A 20,318-nucleotide genomic window follows, 5' to 3' on the forward strand; every position below is an offset into this window, starting at 1 on the left:
TTTAATCTATAATATGTCATACGATATATTTAATTAAAATTAGAGAGCAATTAGACTTACATAGTAGTTTTTATTACACATTTTTTCAAAGTTTTATATGACTCTATTGAAAAGTATATTTGCTCTAATGACCGTTAGAGCTGAATACTCTAATGATCATTAGAGTTTCTTTACTCATCAGTAGAGTTACCGAGTAGTTTTTTTCACATTTTTTTTAAGTTTTATATGACTCTACTGCAGAGTAGATTTGCTCGAATGACCATTGCAGCTGTATACTCTACCGATCATTAGTGTTTCTCATCTCCATGTAAGTAGGATCTACTGCATCCCATGAAGTTGACATAAAACTTAGGTTCAAGTCTAGCTTACTTTTATCCACTATGAGTTTCAGACACAATTTTTCAATTAAGTAAGCTAACTTGATCTCGGTATTTATAACGATGACAATAGGTTGATCATTATTTTCGCTAACCCATTGATGCAAGTCTTCTTCTTCTTTCCACTTTTCATTGTAATAAACCGTTATTGTAGTCTCTGTCATTATCTACAATATAATAATTAAAAATTAGAATACTGATGATAAATTTAATATAGAAATTTAGGGTATAAATTATATAGATCTACTGCGCTCTACTGCTCTACTCTAGCGCTCTACTGCATACATCAACTCTACTGCTCTACTGATCTATAACAATTTACCCAGTACCAGTAGAGTTTGATGTTCATCTTCAACATTCGGAAATAAATTTAAACCAAGGTTTTATTAAATAAGATACATATTAGTTTGGTTCAAATCTAACAAAGTTCTCAATGTAAAACAACAAAAAGAAGTATCAAATCCTAAAATATAAAAAAATTCATTGATGAATTGCTTACATAAAGCACAAAACCCTAGTTTGTTTGGGATTTGAATTTCTCCTAGTCAATATCGTCCAAAAACAGTCCGACCATCGCCGGAATGTCGTCATCGTCGCATAAATGTCGTCGGAATGGCGAATGGATGAAGGGTTTGTTAGCAATATTGTATTAATATTGATGGAAAAAATAAGACAAATTGCATGGAAGAAAATACACGTAAAAAGGTTACAAATAAACCTTCTAAACCTTAAAACCGGAAAAACAAAACGGGAAAAATAGTCGAGGCCCGTTGGACGGTCTCCTTGAAGCTTTTTATCGCTCTCCCACGGATGCTGGAACTTGAGCGAAAGCCTCCCAGGATACAGCGACTAGCAGAGGCAAGCTTAGCACCGATACACTTGACTCTCGGCGAACTAGGACCTGTGCGAAACTATTACCAAGACGAAGCAAAAAGAAAAGAATTTCTGGGGAAGAGAGAGCTCGGGAACAGTGGGGAAATAAGGAATTCGTGTGTCTTCTGAATGAGAGCTGATGCCTCTTTATATAGGCCAAGGCTACGTCGGTTTGAAGTTCATAAACGTCCAGCCTTAAAGGCATTAAACTCAGGCTATTACAACCATTTAACACACCGTTTTTGTATTCAAACCATGCGAACCGTCCATGTAACGTTTTCAGTTTTTCCCGCCTTAATGGCATTAATCCACAGCCATAATGCGCACTTAAAGCTCAAAAACCATTGAATAGAAGCATACAACCGTTGGCTTTCATTCTCAAACGTACACTTCGATACTTCGCCCAGTCGAGCTCGTCCAGTCGAGCTGGAATGACTTCGTCACTTCGTCCAGTCGACCTCGCCCAGTCGAACTCGTCCAGTCGAGCTGGAATGACTTCGTCACTTCGTCCAGTCGACCTCGCCCAGTCGAGCTCAGTCGACCTCGTCCAGTCGAGCTAGAATGACTTAGTCACTTCGTCCAGTCGACCTCGTCACTTCGTCCAGTCAACCTCGTCACTTTGTCCAGTTTGGTCCTATTTTGGCAAACAAATATTCAATTTTATAGCCCTCGTTACGAGGAATCCGTATCACTTGGAATTATTCAATTCCGATGAGTGGAACCCACTCAAATTGTTGCCACAAATCAGCCATACACATGTTAATAATTAAAATTTATTAACTTTATTCCAACAATCCCCCACATGAATGAAAATGAGACGACAATTATAAAGACACGACTCGATATGGTGATAGATTCTACGGTCAATACCAGTATAGGATAGGTAGGCGGGGCCTTTGAACCTTCCCTCGGAAAGATATGCCATCTTTACTGACTACTCAGTAGACACGTTGTCCTTGAACTGTTAGTCGTTTTGTATAAACGATAAACATATCTCCCACTGATATCTCCCTGACACAGGTTCAGTTCTCATGGTTATGTTCATTTTGGCCCTGAACATCCGTCTGGTTCTCCAAGAGTTTCTAAAGAATTAAGCCCAATTAATTCTCTTTCGAAGCGGCCCCACTTCTCTCTCACATAGGTGATTCTTTTATCAAGAGTAATCCCGCATTACTCATTCGGAATCTCAACAATCCGATTTCACAGAATCATAAAGCTCTAAGTGTAACCTCGTACGGGAGTCACTGTTTTAATATAGGAATAGGACTTGGGGTTTTCCCCCACAGTGACCTCACATTGCCTTTGACAATTAGGTTGTCCCTTTGAACCAAGATCTTGGGATCTCCAGTCATCATGGTTGGGTTTCCTTTGCCTTGGCTTTATTTGCCATGGGCTTTAGCCCCATTCCTTTGGATTTCTTCTCTACTTGGTCCCTATTTAACCCTTTGGTTAGCGGATCCGCAATATTTTCTTTGGACCTAACATAGTCAATACTAATGACTCCAGATGAGAGAAGTTGTCTAATGGTATTATGTCGTCGTCGGATATGTCTAGACTTACCATTATACATCACATTATGTGCCCTACCAATAGCAGATTGGTTATCACAATATACACATATTGCAGGCATAGGTTTTGTCCAATTAGGAATATCCTCCACAAAGTTCCTTAGCCATTCAGCTTCTTCTCCACATTTATCCAATGCAACAAAGTCAGATTCCATCGTGGATCTTGTTATCACAGTTTGTTTGGAGGATTTCCAAGATATGGCCGCACCTCCCTGAGTGAATACATAACCACTCGTGGCTTTTGAATCTTGAATATCAGATATCCAACTTGCATCAGTGTACCCTTCAATTACTTCAGGATATCTCGTGTAGTGTAGACCATAATCACGAGTAAATCGTAGATACCTTAATACTCTTACGATTGCTTTCCAGTGTTCAGCACTTGGATTACTCGTATATCGAGCTAGTCTACTCACGGTGTAGGCTAAATCCGGTCTCGTGCAACTCATCAAGTACATGAGACTGCCTATCACTCTAGCATATTCAATTTGAGAGATGCTTTCACCTTTATTCTTAGACAAGTGTTGACTAATGTCTATGGGAGTTCTCGAGACTCTAGAATCGTCCTTTCCAAACTTGTCTAGAATTTTATCAACATAGTGTGTTTGATCCAGTACAATCCCATTGGGTGTTCGGGTAATCTTGATCCCCAGAATTACATCAGCAATTCCCAGATCTTTCATATCGAACCTTGAGTTCAATATATCTTTTGTGGATTGGACCATACGATCATTACTCCTCACTATGAGCATGTCATCTACATATAAACACAGAATCACATATCCATGTTCAGTGGTTTTAATGTACACACATTTGTCACACTCGTTGATCTTAAATCCATTTGACATCATAACGTTGTCAAACTTTTCATGCCATTGCTTTGGGGCTTGTTTAAGGCCATAAAGCGACTTGACTAGTTTACAGACTTTCTTTTCTTGTCCAGGTGCAATACAACCCTCAGGTTGATTCATATAGATCTCCTCTTCGAGATCTCCATTAAGAAAGGCTGTTTTTACATCCATTTGATGAATTTCAAGATTGCGTAATGCAGCAACTGCAATTATCAATCTAATAGAAGTTATTATCGTCACATGAGAATAAGTATCAAAGTAATCAACACCGTTGTTTATACCATTTGATTACCAGTCGTGCCTTATATTTATCAATTGAGCCATCGACTTTCATCTTCCTCGTAAAGATCCACTTAGATCCAAGTGTTTTACTTCCAGGAGGAAGATCAACCAACTCCCAAGTGTGGTTTTGCATGATAGAGTCTATTTCACTTGTTATGGCTTCTTTCCATAAGTGACCCTCAACAGAGTTTGCTGCCTCTTTATAATTTAGAGGTGGAGCCTCTAACATATAGGTGAAAAAATCAAAACCAAAAGATTTTTCTACCCTCGCTCGCTTGCTTCGTCTAAGTCCCTCAGACTCTATCTCTTCTTCGGACTCTTCATCATTATCTTGAGTTATTTCCTCAATATCCTCAAGAAATTGGTTTGATGAACTCGGTTCAACTTCCTTAGACTTATAGGGAAATACATGTTCAAAGAACGAAGCATTTTTAGATTCCATAATCGAATCATTGTGTATATCGGGGTTTTTCGAGTCATACACAAGGAATCTATATGCATTACTATGGTGTGAGTACCCAATGAAGATACAATCTACAATTTTCGGTCCTATCTTCATTTTCTTTGGAGCGGGAGCCATTACTTTGGCCAAGCACCCCCACATTCGCAAGTATTTATAGGAATGTCTATTTCCTATAAATAGCTCAGACGGAGACTTATCCTCCTTCTTTCGGGGTATCTTGTTCAGAAGATAATTTGCAGACAAGATCGCTTCCCCCCACATTTCTTGGGGTAACCCAGAACTTAACAACATCGCATTCATCATCTCCTTGAGAGTGCGATTCTTACGTTCGGCCACGCCGCTTGATTGAGGAGAATAAGGTGGAGTGACTCCGTGAATAATTCCATGTTGTGCACAAAAGGCACCAAATGGTTCAACATATTCACCTCCTCGATCACTTCGCACTTTCTTAATCTTCTTATTAAGTTGATTCTCAACTTCCAATTTGTATATGACAAATTTCTCAATTGCTTCATCTTTTCTTTTAAGCAAATATACGTAACAATATTTTGTACAATCATCAATAAAAGTCACAAAATATTTATTACCACCTCTCGTGGGCATGAACTTTAAATCACATAAATCGGTATGGATTAAGTCGAGAGGTTCATTACTTCTTTCAACACTATGAAAGGATGTTCTTGTTAATTTTGCTTCAACACAAATTTCACATTTATGATTTTAGTCAATATTAAACTTTGGAATACACTCCAAATTAATCAATTTTCTCAGTGTGTCATAATTTACATGACCTAGTCTACCATGCCATAAATTAGACGACTCAATCATATAAGCGGAAGAAGAAGCTTTATTCATTTCTTTTGCCTTGATGGCCATTACATTCATTTTGACCATGCCATTCTTGACATAGCCTTTGCCCACATACATACCATTTTTAGACAATACAAGTTTTTGAGATTCTAAAACCATCCTAAATCCATGGTTATCCAGCACAGTCCCAGAAATAAGATTCTTCCGCATATCAGGCACGTAGAGAACTTTGGTGAGCTTCATCTCCTTCACAGAGGTCATCTTCAAAAAGACTTCACCTTCCCCCTTGACTTCAGAGGTAGCAGAGTTGCCCATGAACAACTTTTCTCCATCTCCTAGCAGCTCAAGGGTGGAGAATGAGTTCTTGTCAGCGCAAATGTGGCGGGTTGCTCCAGTGTCCAGCCACCACTCCTTCGGGTTCGAGTCAATCATGTTGACCTCGGAGACCACAGCGACGAGGAGGTCATTATCATCCTCCACGACATTGGCCTCCTTCTTCTTCTTTGGCTTTCTACAATCGGCAGCTCGGTGACCAACCTTGTCGCAATTGTAGCATTTACCAACAATCTTTTGTTGGTACTTCTTCTTGAACGTCGCTCCCTTGACTCCAAGCTTGTGGGCGTGCTTCTTCCCCTTCGAGCTCTCGCCATGTTCGACGACATTGGCTCGCTCGGATACGGTTCTCAGTCTTTTATCGGAGCCACGGTTATCTTCCTCGATTCGGAGGCGAACAACCAAGTCTTCAAGACTCATCTCCTTTCGCTTGTGCTTGAGGTAGTTCTTGAACTCCTTCCACCCCGGTGGCAATTTCTCTATTACGGAGGCAACTTGGAAAGACTCACTAATGGTCATTCCCTCGGCTTGAACCTCATGAAAAATGAGTTGAAGCTCTTGCACTTGACTCACAACGGTCTTCGTGTCCACCATTTTGTACTCGAGGAAGCGACCCACAATGTACTTTTTAGAGCCCGCATCCTCGGTTTTGTACTTTCGATCCAACGAATCCCAAAGCTCTTTAGACGAGGCTTTAGAGCTATACACGTTGTATAAAGAGTCGGCGAGACAATTTAACACGTGGTTTCGACATAGGTAGTCGGATTCGTTCCACCCCACATAGGCCCTAAGCACTTGTGGGTCGGCTTCACCCTCATGAGGAGTGGCCGGAGGATCTTCGGTCAAAAACCGAGCAAGTCCTATGGTCGTCAGGCAGAAGACCATCTTTTGTTGCCAACGTTTGAAGTTGAGCCCGTCAAACTTCCCAGGCCTCTCGGCCGGCATCACAGTGGGAGGCCCTCGAGCCACGCCCATGTTTGGAGCATCTAGGCCCAAACCCGCCATCGGTTGAACGAGACCCGCGGGTCCGTTCTCGGCCGTAGCCGTCATCGAGCCTTGTCCCAAAGCCACGGGGATTTGGCCAATGTTGATCAAGTTTGGCGGGTTGTTCACCAAGGCAGGATTGTCACCGACGTTCCCTCCAACATTCACGTTCATCGACTCGTTCAAGTTAGTCATATTTCTACAAAAAGAAATCCAAAATTTAGTAGAAAACAAAAACAAATCCGGGAACCAAAATTAATGGAAAATAAAATATTTTCCCCTCCTTGCAACCTGTCTTCTAAAGGTAAAAAAGCTTCAAGATTGTTAGCAATATTGTATTAATATTGACGGAAAAAATAAGACAAATTGCATGGAAGAAAATACACGTAAAAAGGTTACAAATAAACCTTCTAAACCTTAAAACCGGAAAACAAAACGGGAAAAATAGTCGAGGCCCGTTGGACGGTCTCCTTGAAGCTTTTTATCGCTCTCCCACGGATTCTGGAACTTGAGCGAAAGCCTCCCAGGATACAGTGACTAGCAGAGGCAAGCTTAGCACCGATACACTTGACTCTCGGCGAACTAGGACCTGTGCGAAACTATCACCAAGACGAAGCAAAAAGAAAAGAATTTCTGGGGAAGAGAGAGCTCGAGAACAGTGGGGAAATAAGGAATTCGTGTGTCTTCTGAACGAGAGCTGATGCCTCTTTATATAGGCCAAGGCTACGTCGGTTTGAAGTTCATAAACGTCCAGCCTTAAAGGCATTAAACTCAGGCTATTACAACCATTTAACACACCGTTTTTGTATTCAAACCATGCGAACCGTCCACGTAACGTTTTTAGTTTTTCCAGCCTTAATGGCATTAATCCACAGCCATAATGCGCACTTAAAGCTCAAAAACCATTGAATAGAAGCATACAACCGTTGGCTTTCATTCTCAAACGTACACTTCGACACTTCGCCCAGTCGAGCCCAGTCGAGCTCGTCTAGTCGAGCTGGAATGACTTCGTCACTTCGTCCAGTCGAGCTCGTCCAGTCGAGCTGGAATGACTTCGTCACTTCGTCCAGACGACCTCGCCCAGTCGAGCTGGAATGACTTAGTCACTTCGTCCAGTCGACCTCGTCAGTTCGTCCAGTTCAGCTCGTCACTTTCTCATTCACTTTAGGTCCTATTTTGGCAAACAAATATTCAATTTTATAGCCCTCGTTACGAGGAATCCGTATCACTTGGAATTATTCAATTCCGATGAGTGGAACCCACTCAAATTATTGCCACAAATCAGCCATACACATGTTAATAATTAAAATTTATTAACTTTATTCCAACAGGGTTGGGATGAGCACGTAGTTTCTCAGAGCGAAGTGTAGTTTTTTTTTTTTTTTTTTTTTTTTAATAAAATGAAATAAAAAAGGGTATAATTGAGAATGAGGTATTATTTGTTTCTGAAGTGGTATTCACTTAAAATTGAAACTCTTAAGGGTAAGCTCTAAACATTTTCAATTTTTAAGAGTAGAAAGCTAAATTAAATTACCCTGTACTATTTATATCAGTCTTAAAAAACCTGATCCGCTCTTAAAAATTGAAAACCATGATTTAAAATAGACTGGAATGGATCGGTAGTTCTAACTTTTTTTTTTTTTTTTTTTTGAGGGAATAGTTCTAACTTTCTTTTTAACTAACTGTTTTAAGGCATTTAAACCTAATAATTTTGATTGAAATCGAAACCTCTTCTTCTTGATTCAACGAGAGAAAAAAAAACATATACAACAACATTTTTGGGAGTAAATTATCTATTTCATTGATATGTTTATTGAATTTCCACTTCATTAGTACATTGATAGAAATGTGCTAAAACATTACCAGATATACAGTAATAAATGAAAGAAGAAAGAAAATCTTGATATGTTTTTGAGAAATGTACTCTCTCATCTTGTTATTCTTCTCGGATTTCTTCTCCACGGATAAATCTTTATCCGATACTTGGGCCAAAGAAGAAGCCACAAAACAGCTAAAAACCGATGAAAGAAGAACCATTTTTTCTCTTTTGTAGTTTCCTAAAGAGAATGAATCGAAGTTATTTATTTTCGGTGGAAAATGAATAAGACTAATTGTTCGTGAGAAATATAGTGAAATGTATAACGTATTTATAATTGTACTGATTCTCATGAGTTACGTCGTGGAAGTTTCCTGTTTTTTTCTTAGCCATTAAGATCAGTTTGACATGTCAACCTTAAATGAGTATCATGATTCATGTTTCGTTAATCGTGGTGGCCAAGTAAAATATATGTTTTTTTTTTCTTCTTTATATTGATTTTTTATGAATCTTCCTAAGAGTTGTGTGTGAACCTCAAGTGAATTCATTGTTTGACCAAGTCAAGTTGAATTTGTTTTGTTTTTTTTTTTTTTTTTTTAAACACTTCATTCCAATTTTTACGTGCAAGTATTTAAGTAGTGAGAATTACATGTGATAATAAATCATTTTAATTATTCGTAAAAATAGTGTGTTTAAAACATTACTGCAAAAATAATGTTTTTAAGTGGCTAACAATAATTTTTTTTGTTGTTGTTGTTTATAAAGTTAGAAAAATGTATATTTTTTTAATTCTATTTAACTTTGTTTATTATTTATAGGCACAATTTCATCTAAAAAAACTCAAATAATGTTTCACTCTCAAAAAATTAATTTTTGTATGGAAAACAAAACCCACCACAAAGGGAAACAAACAATAAATACCCCTTAAACCTTTAGAAAAATTTGGGAAACTATGTGTGGCGAGAATGGAAATTTAAAAATTAAAGAGTAAATGCATTTAGTTTAGAAACTATATGTGATTAGACAAAAATATCCTTAATATATTTACAATCCTCTATCTCTCACCTTTACAATCTTTCATCCTCTTTTTCCCTTCCTCTTTCTCTCAAACGGCCGACAACACCACACAAGCTCACCGCCACTCCACCTCACCATTAACTCCATCATCGCCGCCACGCCATTAACTTCGTCGTCGTCGCCAAGCCATTAACTCCATAGTCACCACCACGCAGAGTTCGATCGAAGCCTTTCTTTAGAGTCGAAGACTCCACTAATTCGCGTTTGGTCGTAAACTCTTTGTTGCTTCACTTTGCAGTGTTTGATAGAAGCCCTATTGGAATATGTGAGAACTTTGATAATAAAGAGTATTTATTATCTTATGGGTTAGTGATTTAAGGCAAAGATTTTAGTGGGGTTCACTCAACAGAATTATATAATTCCAGCGTATTATTATTCGTTGTTGCGGAAAGAAGTATAATATCGATTATTAGTTTGTCAAAATCGGAGTTATACTGAATGAGAAATTGATGCTCAAAGTATGTTGTCTAAAGACACTAGTGTGTGAGAAGTGAAATGAAAGAGTCCTACATGGAGTGTGAATGAACGAATGTGTGAGCTTATATAACTAGTTTGTTCAAAAGGGTTTGGGTTCGCAAGGGTCACCCAATTTTATAGAGACGCAAAGGCTTAGGGAAGCTTAAGCCCACCACACGTGCAAATCGCTCGTTCCCGGACATGAATCGAAGCGAATCCTTAAGTGTTTTTGATATATTTTGTGTTTTTTATTTGTTATTATAGGTTTTCATGATCTAAAAGTGTTTTGAGGGCAATGGAGCAACTTTGGGATGATTTGAAGATTTTTCGGACGAGTTAGAGCTAATCAAGAAACATGGCGTCTTCTTCTGCATGATTTGAGCTAATCAAGAAACAGTGCGAGCTATCTCTTATCTTTCCAACGCATATTTATTTGCGAAAATCGGACATCGGAGCAAGAAGATACGGCCGATACAAAAACAGTGCGCGCGTCCGGAAGAATCCTCGCGCCGCGAGGATCTCCAGACTACCAGTGCGCGCCGCGAGCATTCGACACGCACACCGCGCGTTCCTTCGGGTTTTGACGGACTTTCTTTCTGTTTTTGATGTTTTTGGGTCATTTGAACTCTTCCAAAGGCCCAATATGCTCCGAAAATCACCCATTGACCTATATATTCGACTTTAAGCTCTCAAAAACACATCTTCCCTTTTGTTTAAGTTTCCTTTTTATTGTTTGGTTGTTCTTGAGAGCTTTTGAAAGAGGAAAAAGGCGTTCTTCAACGGAATTGACAACCCGAAGAGTTCTCCTTCTCCGAATTCATTCGTTCTTCTTTCTTCTCTTCTTTTATTTATTTTATTTCTCTAAATTATTGTTGAACATCAATTTTATTTAATATGAATTCTGTTTTGGTTTCAATATTTATTTTATTGCTTTTAATTATTCTGTTATGTTTAGCGTTGATTATGAACACCATTAGAGGCTAAGTTTCTTATGGGGTTACGATGTAGCCGGGATTGATAATGGTTGAGGAGTTCGTTAGGGTTACATAATTATTGTTTGCTTCATTATTATGGACTGCTTGATATGAATTGTTCCTTATGATTTCTAATACTTGATCACCATTAGAGTTGTTATCTAGGATTGTTTAGCTGCTCAAGAGAGAGTAAATAATCGTGCTTTTGTTCATGTCTTCATAGTTGATCCTAGGTTAGAAAATCTAGGCAATTTATGTAATCGTTTGAACTCTTGTTTCATTGCGTGTGATTGTTTTAATAGGATTAGATGCCGAGAGGATAATAATCTGTCAATTACATAGGTTTGCTAGAACACTCGAGAGAGGCTAGTGAATAATTTTGATAGAGTGAGATTAGCATCCATAGGAGTAGATTTTGTTGTTCAAACCCGAAACCCCCAACCTAGTTAGTTCCGGTGAAATCGCGACCCCTACCTTCTCATCTTGCAAAACTCATATCTTTTTCTCTGCTTTAGCTTTAATATTATTTTTGCTATAAACATCTTTTTAATTTTATTTGGAGTTAATTAGCATCAAGTTTTAGGAAATCGCTGTTTTACTAGTCTTTGTGGGTACGATACTCGAATTTACATTCTATATTACTTGAGCGACACACGTACGCTTGCGTGCGCGAGTTATTTTCGCAACAAGTTTTTGGCGCCGTTGCCGGGGACTAGTCTACAATAGCGATTGAATTTACTTGCTCTTGCTATTTAATTTCTTAATTTTTGTTTTCTAACTTTTTGTGTCACTTTCTTGCTTTTGAAGGTGTATGCAAAAAGACGGGTCATCAGCTCTCGTTCCAATAAACTCCGAGATCGAAAAATTTTGCAGGAAAAATCGAAAAGAATCAAAGGAACGAGCAACGGAAGACAACATGAACAACGCCGAGGAGCCCAAGACCCTATTCCAATATGGGTTACCTCCGACTGATGCCACACAATCGGCCATTGTTCTTCCGGTTCTTGCAGGTAATCAGAATTTCGAAATCAAGACCGGCGTGATCCATATGGTGCAACAATCCCAATTTTCGGGATCACCGGCCGAAGACCCGCAAGACCATCTCACTAACTTCGTCGAGATCAGTAACACGTTCAAGCTCCACAACATCTCTGACGAAGCGATCCGCCTCCGCCTTTTCCCGTTCTCACTGCGGGATCGAGCTAAAACTTGGCTCAACTCGCTCCCTCTTGGCTCCATCACTTCGTGGGTGGACTTGCGCGTGAAGTTCATCTCGAAGTTCTTCCCATTCGAGAAGATGCATAAGAGGCGTAACGAAATCCATTCGTTCTCCCAATTCGGGGGTGAGTCTTTATTTGAAGCTTGGGGACGCTTCAAGGAGCTGCAGCGGAAGTGTCCTAACCATGGCATCCAAGGGTGGATGATGGTGCAAATTTTCTACGGCGGCCTTTCTCCTTCATCGCGCACCCTCGTCAACACCGCCACAGGGGGATCCTTCTTCCAAAAGACCGAGGAAGAAGCTCATGCCATCCTCGAGGAACTTGCGTACAACAACGACCAATGTCCTTCCGAGCGAAGGATTCAGAAGCGCGAGCCAGTGACGACCAACGTTTTGGTGAGGTCTGCCACAGTGCGCACATGTGGCAGACCTCACCAAAACGCTACACGAGTAGAAAGCTACAGTTCAAGCTGTCCAAGCCCCTACTCCCGAGCCGTGCTTCTGGTGTGCCGGCCCTCATTCTAGCGATGAGTGCGCGCCAGGGGACAATGGCCCACAAGCAAATTTCGTCAACAATCGGCCGCCCAACCAGTATTATAACAACTACAATCAAGGCCCGAGGAATAACTATCAGAATGGGGGATGGCGCGGTCCCCAGAATAACATGTCGATGCAACCCGCACCGCAAGCTCAGCCTCGACCGCCTCAGAATCAGCCCCGACCACCGCCATATCAAGCCCCACCATTGCGAGCTTACAAGAACGAGACCAATCTAGAAGAGCTCGTAGCTAATCTGGCCACGTCGACGACTGCCTTCGTGAATTCCACCACCGATTTCATGAACGAAACGAAGACGGCACTCTCGAACCAATCGGCTCAGATCCAAAATCTCGAGACGCAAGTGGGGCAACTCGCCACTGCTATCCACATACGACTCCAAGGCACACTTCCAAGCACCTCCGAAGTAAATCCAAGGGAGCATTGCAATGCTATTTCACATCAGCACGTTGCAATCATCGAGAGCCCGAAGAAAGAAGAAGAAGAGGCTTCCCTGGTCACCAAAGCTCCAAAGCCGCCCTCGCCGGTCCATACATATAAGCCGCCACTTCCGTTCCCGCAAAGGCTCACAGTGGCGCTTTCTGCTGAATGTAGCGCACTACTAAAACAAGAGCTCCCGCCAAAGTTAGAAGACCCGGGCAAGTTCACATTGTCGTGCACTATTGGAGAAATCTTTATCGAGAACGCTTTGTGTGATCTAGGTTCGGGCATCAACCTCATGCCGTCGGTCATCATCAACAAACTCGGGGTGGGTGAACTAAAGCCCACGCGCACCACTCTCCAACTGGCAGATCGGACCGTAAGGCACCCGCGCGGCTTCGTGGAAGACCTCCTCGTTAAAGTCGGAAAATTCACTTTTCCGGCCGATTTCTACGTCATCGACATGGACGAGGATCGCGATATCCCCATTCTCTTTGGAAGGGCTTTCTTAGCCACTTGCGGTGTTCACATAGACGTGCAAAAAGGTGTGCTGATGACCCACGTGAATAACGAGGAAGAGACGTTCAGGATCTATAAAACCCGAAAGCGCAAGAAGGAAAAAGAAGAGATCTACGTCCTCGAGACTGATGAAGTCAATACTCCACCACCCACACCTCAGCCACGTGCTCCTCCAGAAAAATCAACAAAAAGTGAGAGCAAGGGTGCAAAGCTGAAGTCTCCATCCAAGCCATGGCGAGGACATTGGCCGAAACCGTTCAAAGAGGTATGGAGGAAGAAAGAGCGCGTAAAAGAAGATCCATCGCTGCATGAGCGCGGCGGCGACGAGTAGGGGAGTTCTACCACCCCCGCGAGGTAAGTTCTCTATCTCCCGTGTTTTTTTTTATGGATCTACATTGAGGACAATGTAGAGATTAAGTTTGGGGGGATGAACTACTTTGTGGGGGATTTCTGTTAGATTAGGTTGTTTTTTTTTATTTTCTTAATTTTGTTTGGTGATTGCTTATAAGTGATAATATTAAAGTGTTTTCTCTCGTAATTTGCCAATGATACCATGTATTTTCGAAGAAATCCGAGTTTGAGTCAATTTTTTATTTTTTTTTTGTGCTTCATTGTGATTGACTAGTGGTTTGAGTAACACAATTTCGGTTGATTTTTCCCATTTACGCACACACGTCCGTCCCGGGTTTTGAGTAGTCTCTTAGAGGTTCGATCACATCTTTAAATGTCTTTTAGCTCACGAACACTAAGAACCACTCTAGCCTTCTTCGAGGCGAAATGACCTGACACGAACCTAGGAAAAATGACATAGGCCTTCATTTGGACCGATCAGAGCCAAAAAGCCAACCCGTAATATTTCCTTGAGCACCCTTTCAGAAAAAGCCGAACGATTAATCCACTCAGCCAAGTTAGTTTGTTTGGGCCTTGTGGATTAATTTCATTTCATAAGAGTTTTATTGAAAATTCTTAATGGGCCTTTTTCTCATGTTGTCATGAACAAATGAAGAAGCTTCTAGAGAGACTTGGCCGCCCACCCTATAGAGAAATAGGAGAGATTATTTTGTGCATAAATGTATCAAGATACTTGCCAAAAGAAAAAGAGGAAACAAATTTCCTATGCATGGCAAGAGAGAATTCGGCCTAGGCATAAGGGAAGCAAAAGAGGTAACAAATCCAAGGCTTCTAGAAGCCTTGTTTGGCCGCCCAAATGAAAGAGGAAAAGAGGAATATTTCGCTCATGAATATGTGATATTCTATAAATAGATGCATCATTCTTCACATTTCATTCATCCAAAGTTTTAGAGATTGAGAGCTTCTCTCTCTAAACTTGGCTGAACTCCTCTCTCTCTATCTATCTCTCTAGTTTTCTTTCGTTTTTGTTTTGACACCTAGGTCCTCATTTGACCTAGCGTTTTTAGCTCTTCGCCTTTGAGACTTGTTCTTGAGTCGTCGTGTTTAAAAGTGCCCACTCACTAATTTCTTTTCTCTCGAGTGATTCTTGTGATAGAAACTGTCGTGGTTGCTCGTGTTGCCGAGGAAAGAAGAGAGACGTGCTGCGAGGGGAGACGAACGTTTTCAACCTTCCGAAGGCTCATCAACGTTCAAGCTTCTCAAAGGTTAGTAAATTCTTTAATGCTCATAATAGTTTTTATTTACATGTACTTGCTCTTTGTCTAGGTTAGTAAAATCGTTTTACTTGTCAAAAAGAAAATTTTTAAAATTCCGCCGCTTGCTCGAAGCGTTAAAATTTTTCTTAACCCTAGATCAATTCCAACAGCTACAGCTACACTGGAGCAAGTGTTTTCGGCTATGAAAACTGTGAAGAATCGCCTACGGAATCGAATGTGTGATTATGGATGAATGATAGTTTACTTGTGTACGTCGAAAAAGATATCTTAGATAAACTGGATAACAAGGTTGTTATGCAAAGATTTCAAAAAATGAAAAGTCGGCGAGGTCAATTGTAATTTCATTTGTTTTTGTTTACTAATAGTTATTTGTTTTGTAAGGACAATTAAAAAATTATCTGGTTATATTATGTGTTTTTAGGCCCCCTTAAAGAAATTCATGGCTTCGTCCGTGGTTGCATTGATTGTGTTTCTACTTTCTACAACCTTTTACAAGTTTGAGTTTTTGACAAATGTTCTCAAGATTGGATCCATAGTAAATAAAACTTCATAAACTTTATTTTTTCTATGATTAGAAATTATTGAAAAGTCATGTATGTGATAACTCTTTGGACCGAATTATTTATTATAGAATTCATGGATTGTATATTTATTGATCTTCAAGTTTGAGTTTTTAAGATATGAGAAATGAGATGTGTGGTGAAAATGAGAGAGAGAAATGTGAATAAGGGAGAAATGTAGCGATCAATGTTTTATTTGAAAATTATGTGTCAGAGCTATTTGTGTAAAACTACACATAATTTCCAAATTATACCATTAATGTCGTAGAAACCAATTTTTCATCATTCAATACATACTTTTCTAAATTACCCAAACTTTACTCGTTTGTGTCGTATTGCTCTTTAACATCTTAATATTTAATTATTAAAAATCAATCCTAAATCTTAAAAAAAAAAAAGACATTTTTAATGATTAGTCTAGTTAGTGGAATTGATTATCATAATTTCTACTTAAATGCTATTTCGTTTAGGCCGTCTTTCCCGTGCAAATCCATAGTCCAACTCCATAAATAAATTGCCACTAATCCCACGAATATAAATATAAATAATTTAAAAATAAATAAATAAAATAAAATAAAAGCCGAAGAAATCATTGCACAAAACCCAACCATTTCTGAATCGCCGCCGATCTCCGATCGGCGATGCCAACCCCGATCAGAAGACGAAGCAGATCGGCGATGACTCCGAAGAAACCGGCCATCGCTTTCCTCTCAATCTGCCTCCTCTCTATCTTCTTCGTCGTCTTCATCCTCCTCCGCGGACGCTCCTTCCATCCCCTCTCCGCCGGCGCAATTTCCTTCGCCTCCTCTTCCTCCTCCTCCACCGCTGTATCTGCATCGATTCCGGCCACATCTCGCCGGCATCTCCTCTTCTCCGTCGCCTCCTCCGCTCGCTCCTGGCCAAACCGCTGCTCCTACGTTCGACTCTGGTACTCGCCGAACACCACACGCGCCTTTGTCTTCCTCGACCGCAACGACACCGTCCCAGTCGATTCCTCCGAATATCCGCCGGCGGTGGTCTCCGGCGACACCTCACGATTCTCATACTCCTTCCCCGGCGGACTTCCGTCCGCCGTCCGCGTCGCGCGCGTGGTGAAGGAGGTCGTTGAGCTCATCGACTCCGGCGATGGCGGAGAGGATGTGGAAGTGAGGTGGTTCGTCTTTGGTGACGATGACACGGTGTTCTTCGTTGAGAATCTGGCGAGGACTCTTGCGAAGTACGATCACGAGCGGTGGTTCTACGTCGGGACGATCTCCGAGAGCTTTGATCAGAACTCGCGGAACTTCTTCGGGATGGCTTTCGGCGGCGGAGGATTCGCGATTAGTGCCTCTCTGGCTCGCGCTCTCGCCGGAGTTCTTGACTCTTGCCTCCTCCGGTACGCTCATTTGTACGGAAGCGATGCTAGGATTTACTCCTGTGTTGCCGAGCTCGGCGTTGGTTTGACTCACGAACCAGGATTTCATCAGGTACAATGAAAGTTAGATGAAAACCTCTCCGTTTCTACTCAAATTCCTCTCGATTATTTCAGATCTGGTTTGAAATTTTCAAGTACATTGTGATTGATTCTGATTCTGTGCCCTAATTACTAAATCTTGAGCATACTTAATTATATTGTGGAAAGTGTGTGACGCTGAGAGCTTAAAAGAGTAGTGAACATGCTTGCAATTTAAGTTTGTACCGTAAAGGCTTTCACACTAAAATTAGGAAACGTCTTAACTCATCAATCTTTGTTGATTTGATGGGTGAGCAGTTTTCAGGGTTTCCAAAAAGGGAACATAAGAATAAATTGGTGATGATTGAGGGCTCTCAACTTTGTATTTACAAAAAATGTCAATGTACTTCAGGAACAAGATAATCGGGTGGTTGGTCAATAGAAATCACATGTTAAATATTAGGATCACCGTTGCTTAACCTGAAATAAATTGGTTTTATGCTTCAAGAAATCCTTTTTCAAGTGCCTATAATCCATTGCTTGAACGAAACTAGATCTTGTGGTGTTTTTATCCGATATCTTTCTCTCATACATACACAAATTAATTAGTTCTGGTTTCTATTACTTGTACAAAAAATCATCTAATTCACAAGTTCGGGGGAGTCTTACATTGGTTTTTTTGTTTTTTTCTTCCAATTACTATCATGTCCGATAAATACAGGTTGATGTGCGAGGGAACTTGTTCGGCCTGCTTTCTTCGCACCCACTCTCGCCCGTTCTATCGCTACATCACTTAGACGCCGTTGATCCGATCTTCCCTGACGCAAACAGAACCGAAGCTTTGGGTCGTCTCTTTCGAGCCTCCGATTCCGACCCCGCTAGAGTACTGCAACAGACCGTCTGTTACGATTCCACGCGATCGGTGACTGTCTCTATAGCATGGGGCTACGCGGTCCAGGTGTTCGAGGGCAACAAGCTTCTCGTGGACCTTCTCTCCGTTCAGAAGACTTTCACGACGTGGCGGAGGGGTTTCAACTATGGCACAGGATATTACATGTTCAACACGCGGGACAATCCACGGGACGCGTGTAAGAGACCCGCTATCTATTATCTACGGAGCGTCGTATCGAATAGCGACGGCGATGTTCAGAGTGTTTACGGGATATACGACTCAGGGAAGTGTAAGAGATCCGACATTGTTAAGAATCTGAAACGTATCAGAGTTTCTTCGAAGAAACTGGAGCCTGACATCGAAGAGGTAATTTCTTTTTCCAAGGCTTTTTATTCAGTGCAGATAGTCTCTGAACTGACATATATTAACGATTGACATTTCGGTCCCTAAACTAGTTTTTTTGGAGCAAAAGTGATCCTCAAAGAGTCGAAGTTAATATTTTGTAGTCCCATTATATAAGTGATTAAGCATCAACATAGATTCTACATCTTGGAACCAAGCAAATTTTGGAAAGAAAAATAAAACTTTTTTATGAACTTGTTAACTTCATAAAAGTAACTAGTTAAATTATATACTGACTTTCAAAAGTATACTTACGTTATTAAACTTGTAAATATGTTTAAAATTTAGGGATGGGTTGAATTACATAAAGGCAATAATTTTAAGATTAGTTTGCTCCAAAAAAAACTTTAGGGACCGAAATGCCATAGTTTAGGGGCTTTTTTATCTATTTTTTATTTTTTATCGAGCCATAGTTTAGGGATTATTTGCATTAGAAGCCCTTTATACAACTGGTTCAATCTGACATCATATATTAATATAAAAAAATTGTAAACATCAGCGGCCGCTGATGTGTAATACACGGTGGGCCCCACATGCAAGAGGGTCCCACCTGTATTTCACATCAGCGGCCACTGATGTTTATCATCGCTCTAATAATATTATAGCAAGTTGTTTTTTATACTAATGTTTCTTTGTTTGATATGTTTCAGATGAAGGCCATGCGTCGTCAATGCTGTGACATTTTGCCTGGCTTTAATGAGTCAATGGTCATTAACTTAAGGAAATGTCGAGTCAACGAGCTGATTTCTATGAACCCGTAGCTCACTCTCTCTTGTAGAACTGCCTCTGGAAAAGATTGAAAGAACAGTGCAATCGTCAGAGAACTCTCTCGTCAACAATTTTTTAGTCATCCCATTGAATTTTCCAAAATGTAAATCACGAGGTAGTAATTTCTTTTCCCTTAGTGTGTTTGAGGATAGAGCATGTCTTTCTGATTTTGATAATATATAGTCCTCTGTCTTCTCATCAATAATCCCCAAAGATTTCTTTTAATTGTTGTTTGCATATTATTATTATTACCCATCAGTCAATGCATAACAGCTTTCATTTTGGCAAGCTTCACCTGCCATTTGAATGACCTAATTGGGTTCGTTCCATTGACTTCGTCGCTACTGATGCTAATTTATTTATTTATTTTTTTTTTACAGGAAAGGTAGATGTTGAAGGTCACTGACAATTGTAGAGATCATAAAATAACTCATCAAAACTCATCTCGTTTTGGTCGTGGTTTTTCCGGACTCGGAGGTGCTTCTCTCGTTTTGGTATTCGAACTCAGACACTCTTTACAAAAGTAGTCCGTTGAAAAGGATTTTTGATATATCGTCCTAAGAATCATTGTCCGAATCGTCAGAAATCAAGTTCTGTCGACAAGGACCTGGGATCAGGTGCAAATGAAACATTTAGATTCGGATTGATATTTACTGATTCGCAATAGATTTAAGTTCATCCCCACAATGCAATTATTGCGTTACGCTCTCCCCAAAAAAAAATATAATAATAATCTTAGGCCCTCCTAGTATTTTTTTATTTTTAATACAAGGGTTTTCCTTCATTTTTATTCCTATAAACAAAGCAGAGCCAGAGTAAGAAATTTCCCTTTAATATCTCAATTGAACTGGCCTGTTTGTTACATTCTATTATGCAGTGAATAACATCAGTGTGCTTTACGTCACGTTTATGTGATTTATATACATTTCAAGTTTTTTTCTTATCTTAGGTTGCGTTCTATGACTTTTTATTACATCAAACCTCTGATTAAAGAATTTCAAATTAGCCATCTTGTTCTTTTGGGAACACCCTTGTACTGCACTGCAGTGTTGACTT

The 20,318-nt window shown here is 40.2% G+C and overlaps 1 protein-coding gene across 1 annotated transcript; it reads left to right on the plus strand.

Annotated features, from left to right (window-relative positions):
- Nucleotides 1–16,214: 16,214 nt before the first annotated feature.
- Nucleotides 16,215–20,179, plus strand: LOC149407692 (glycosyltransferase (DUF604)). The gene is made up of 4 exons (XM_089614961.1): nucleotides 16,215–17,234; nucleotides 17,922–18,458; nucleotides 19,145–19,377; nucleotides 19,643–20,179. The coding sequence occupies exons 1-3, from the start codon at nucleotides 16,410–16,412 to the stop codon at nucleotides 19,253–19,255; spliced, it is 1,473 nt and encodes a 490-aa protein (XP_089471087.1). The 5' UTR covers nucleotides 16,215–16,409; the 3' UTR covers nucleotides 19,256–19,377; nucleotides 19,643–20,179.
- The last annotated feature ends 139 nt before the right edge of the window (nucleotides 20,180–20,318 follow it).

Source organism: Urtica dioica, chromosome 1, assembly GCF_054948205.1.
Source record: "Urtica dioica subsp. dioica isolate 48M chromosome 1, U.dioica_male_clone48M_v1_H2, whole genome shotgun sequence".
NCBI classification, from domain to species: Eukaryota; Viridiplantae; Streptophyta; class Magnoliopsida; order Rosales; family Urticaceae; genus Urtica; species Urtica dioica.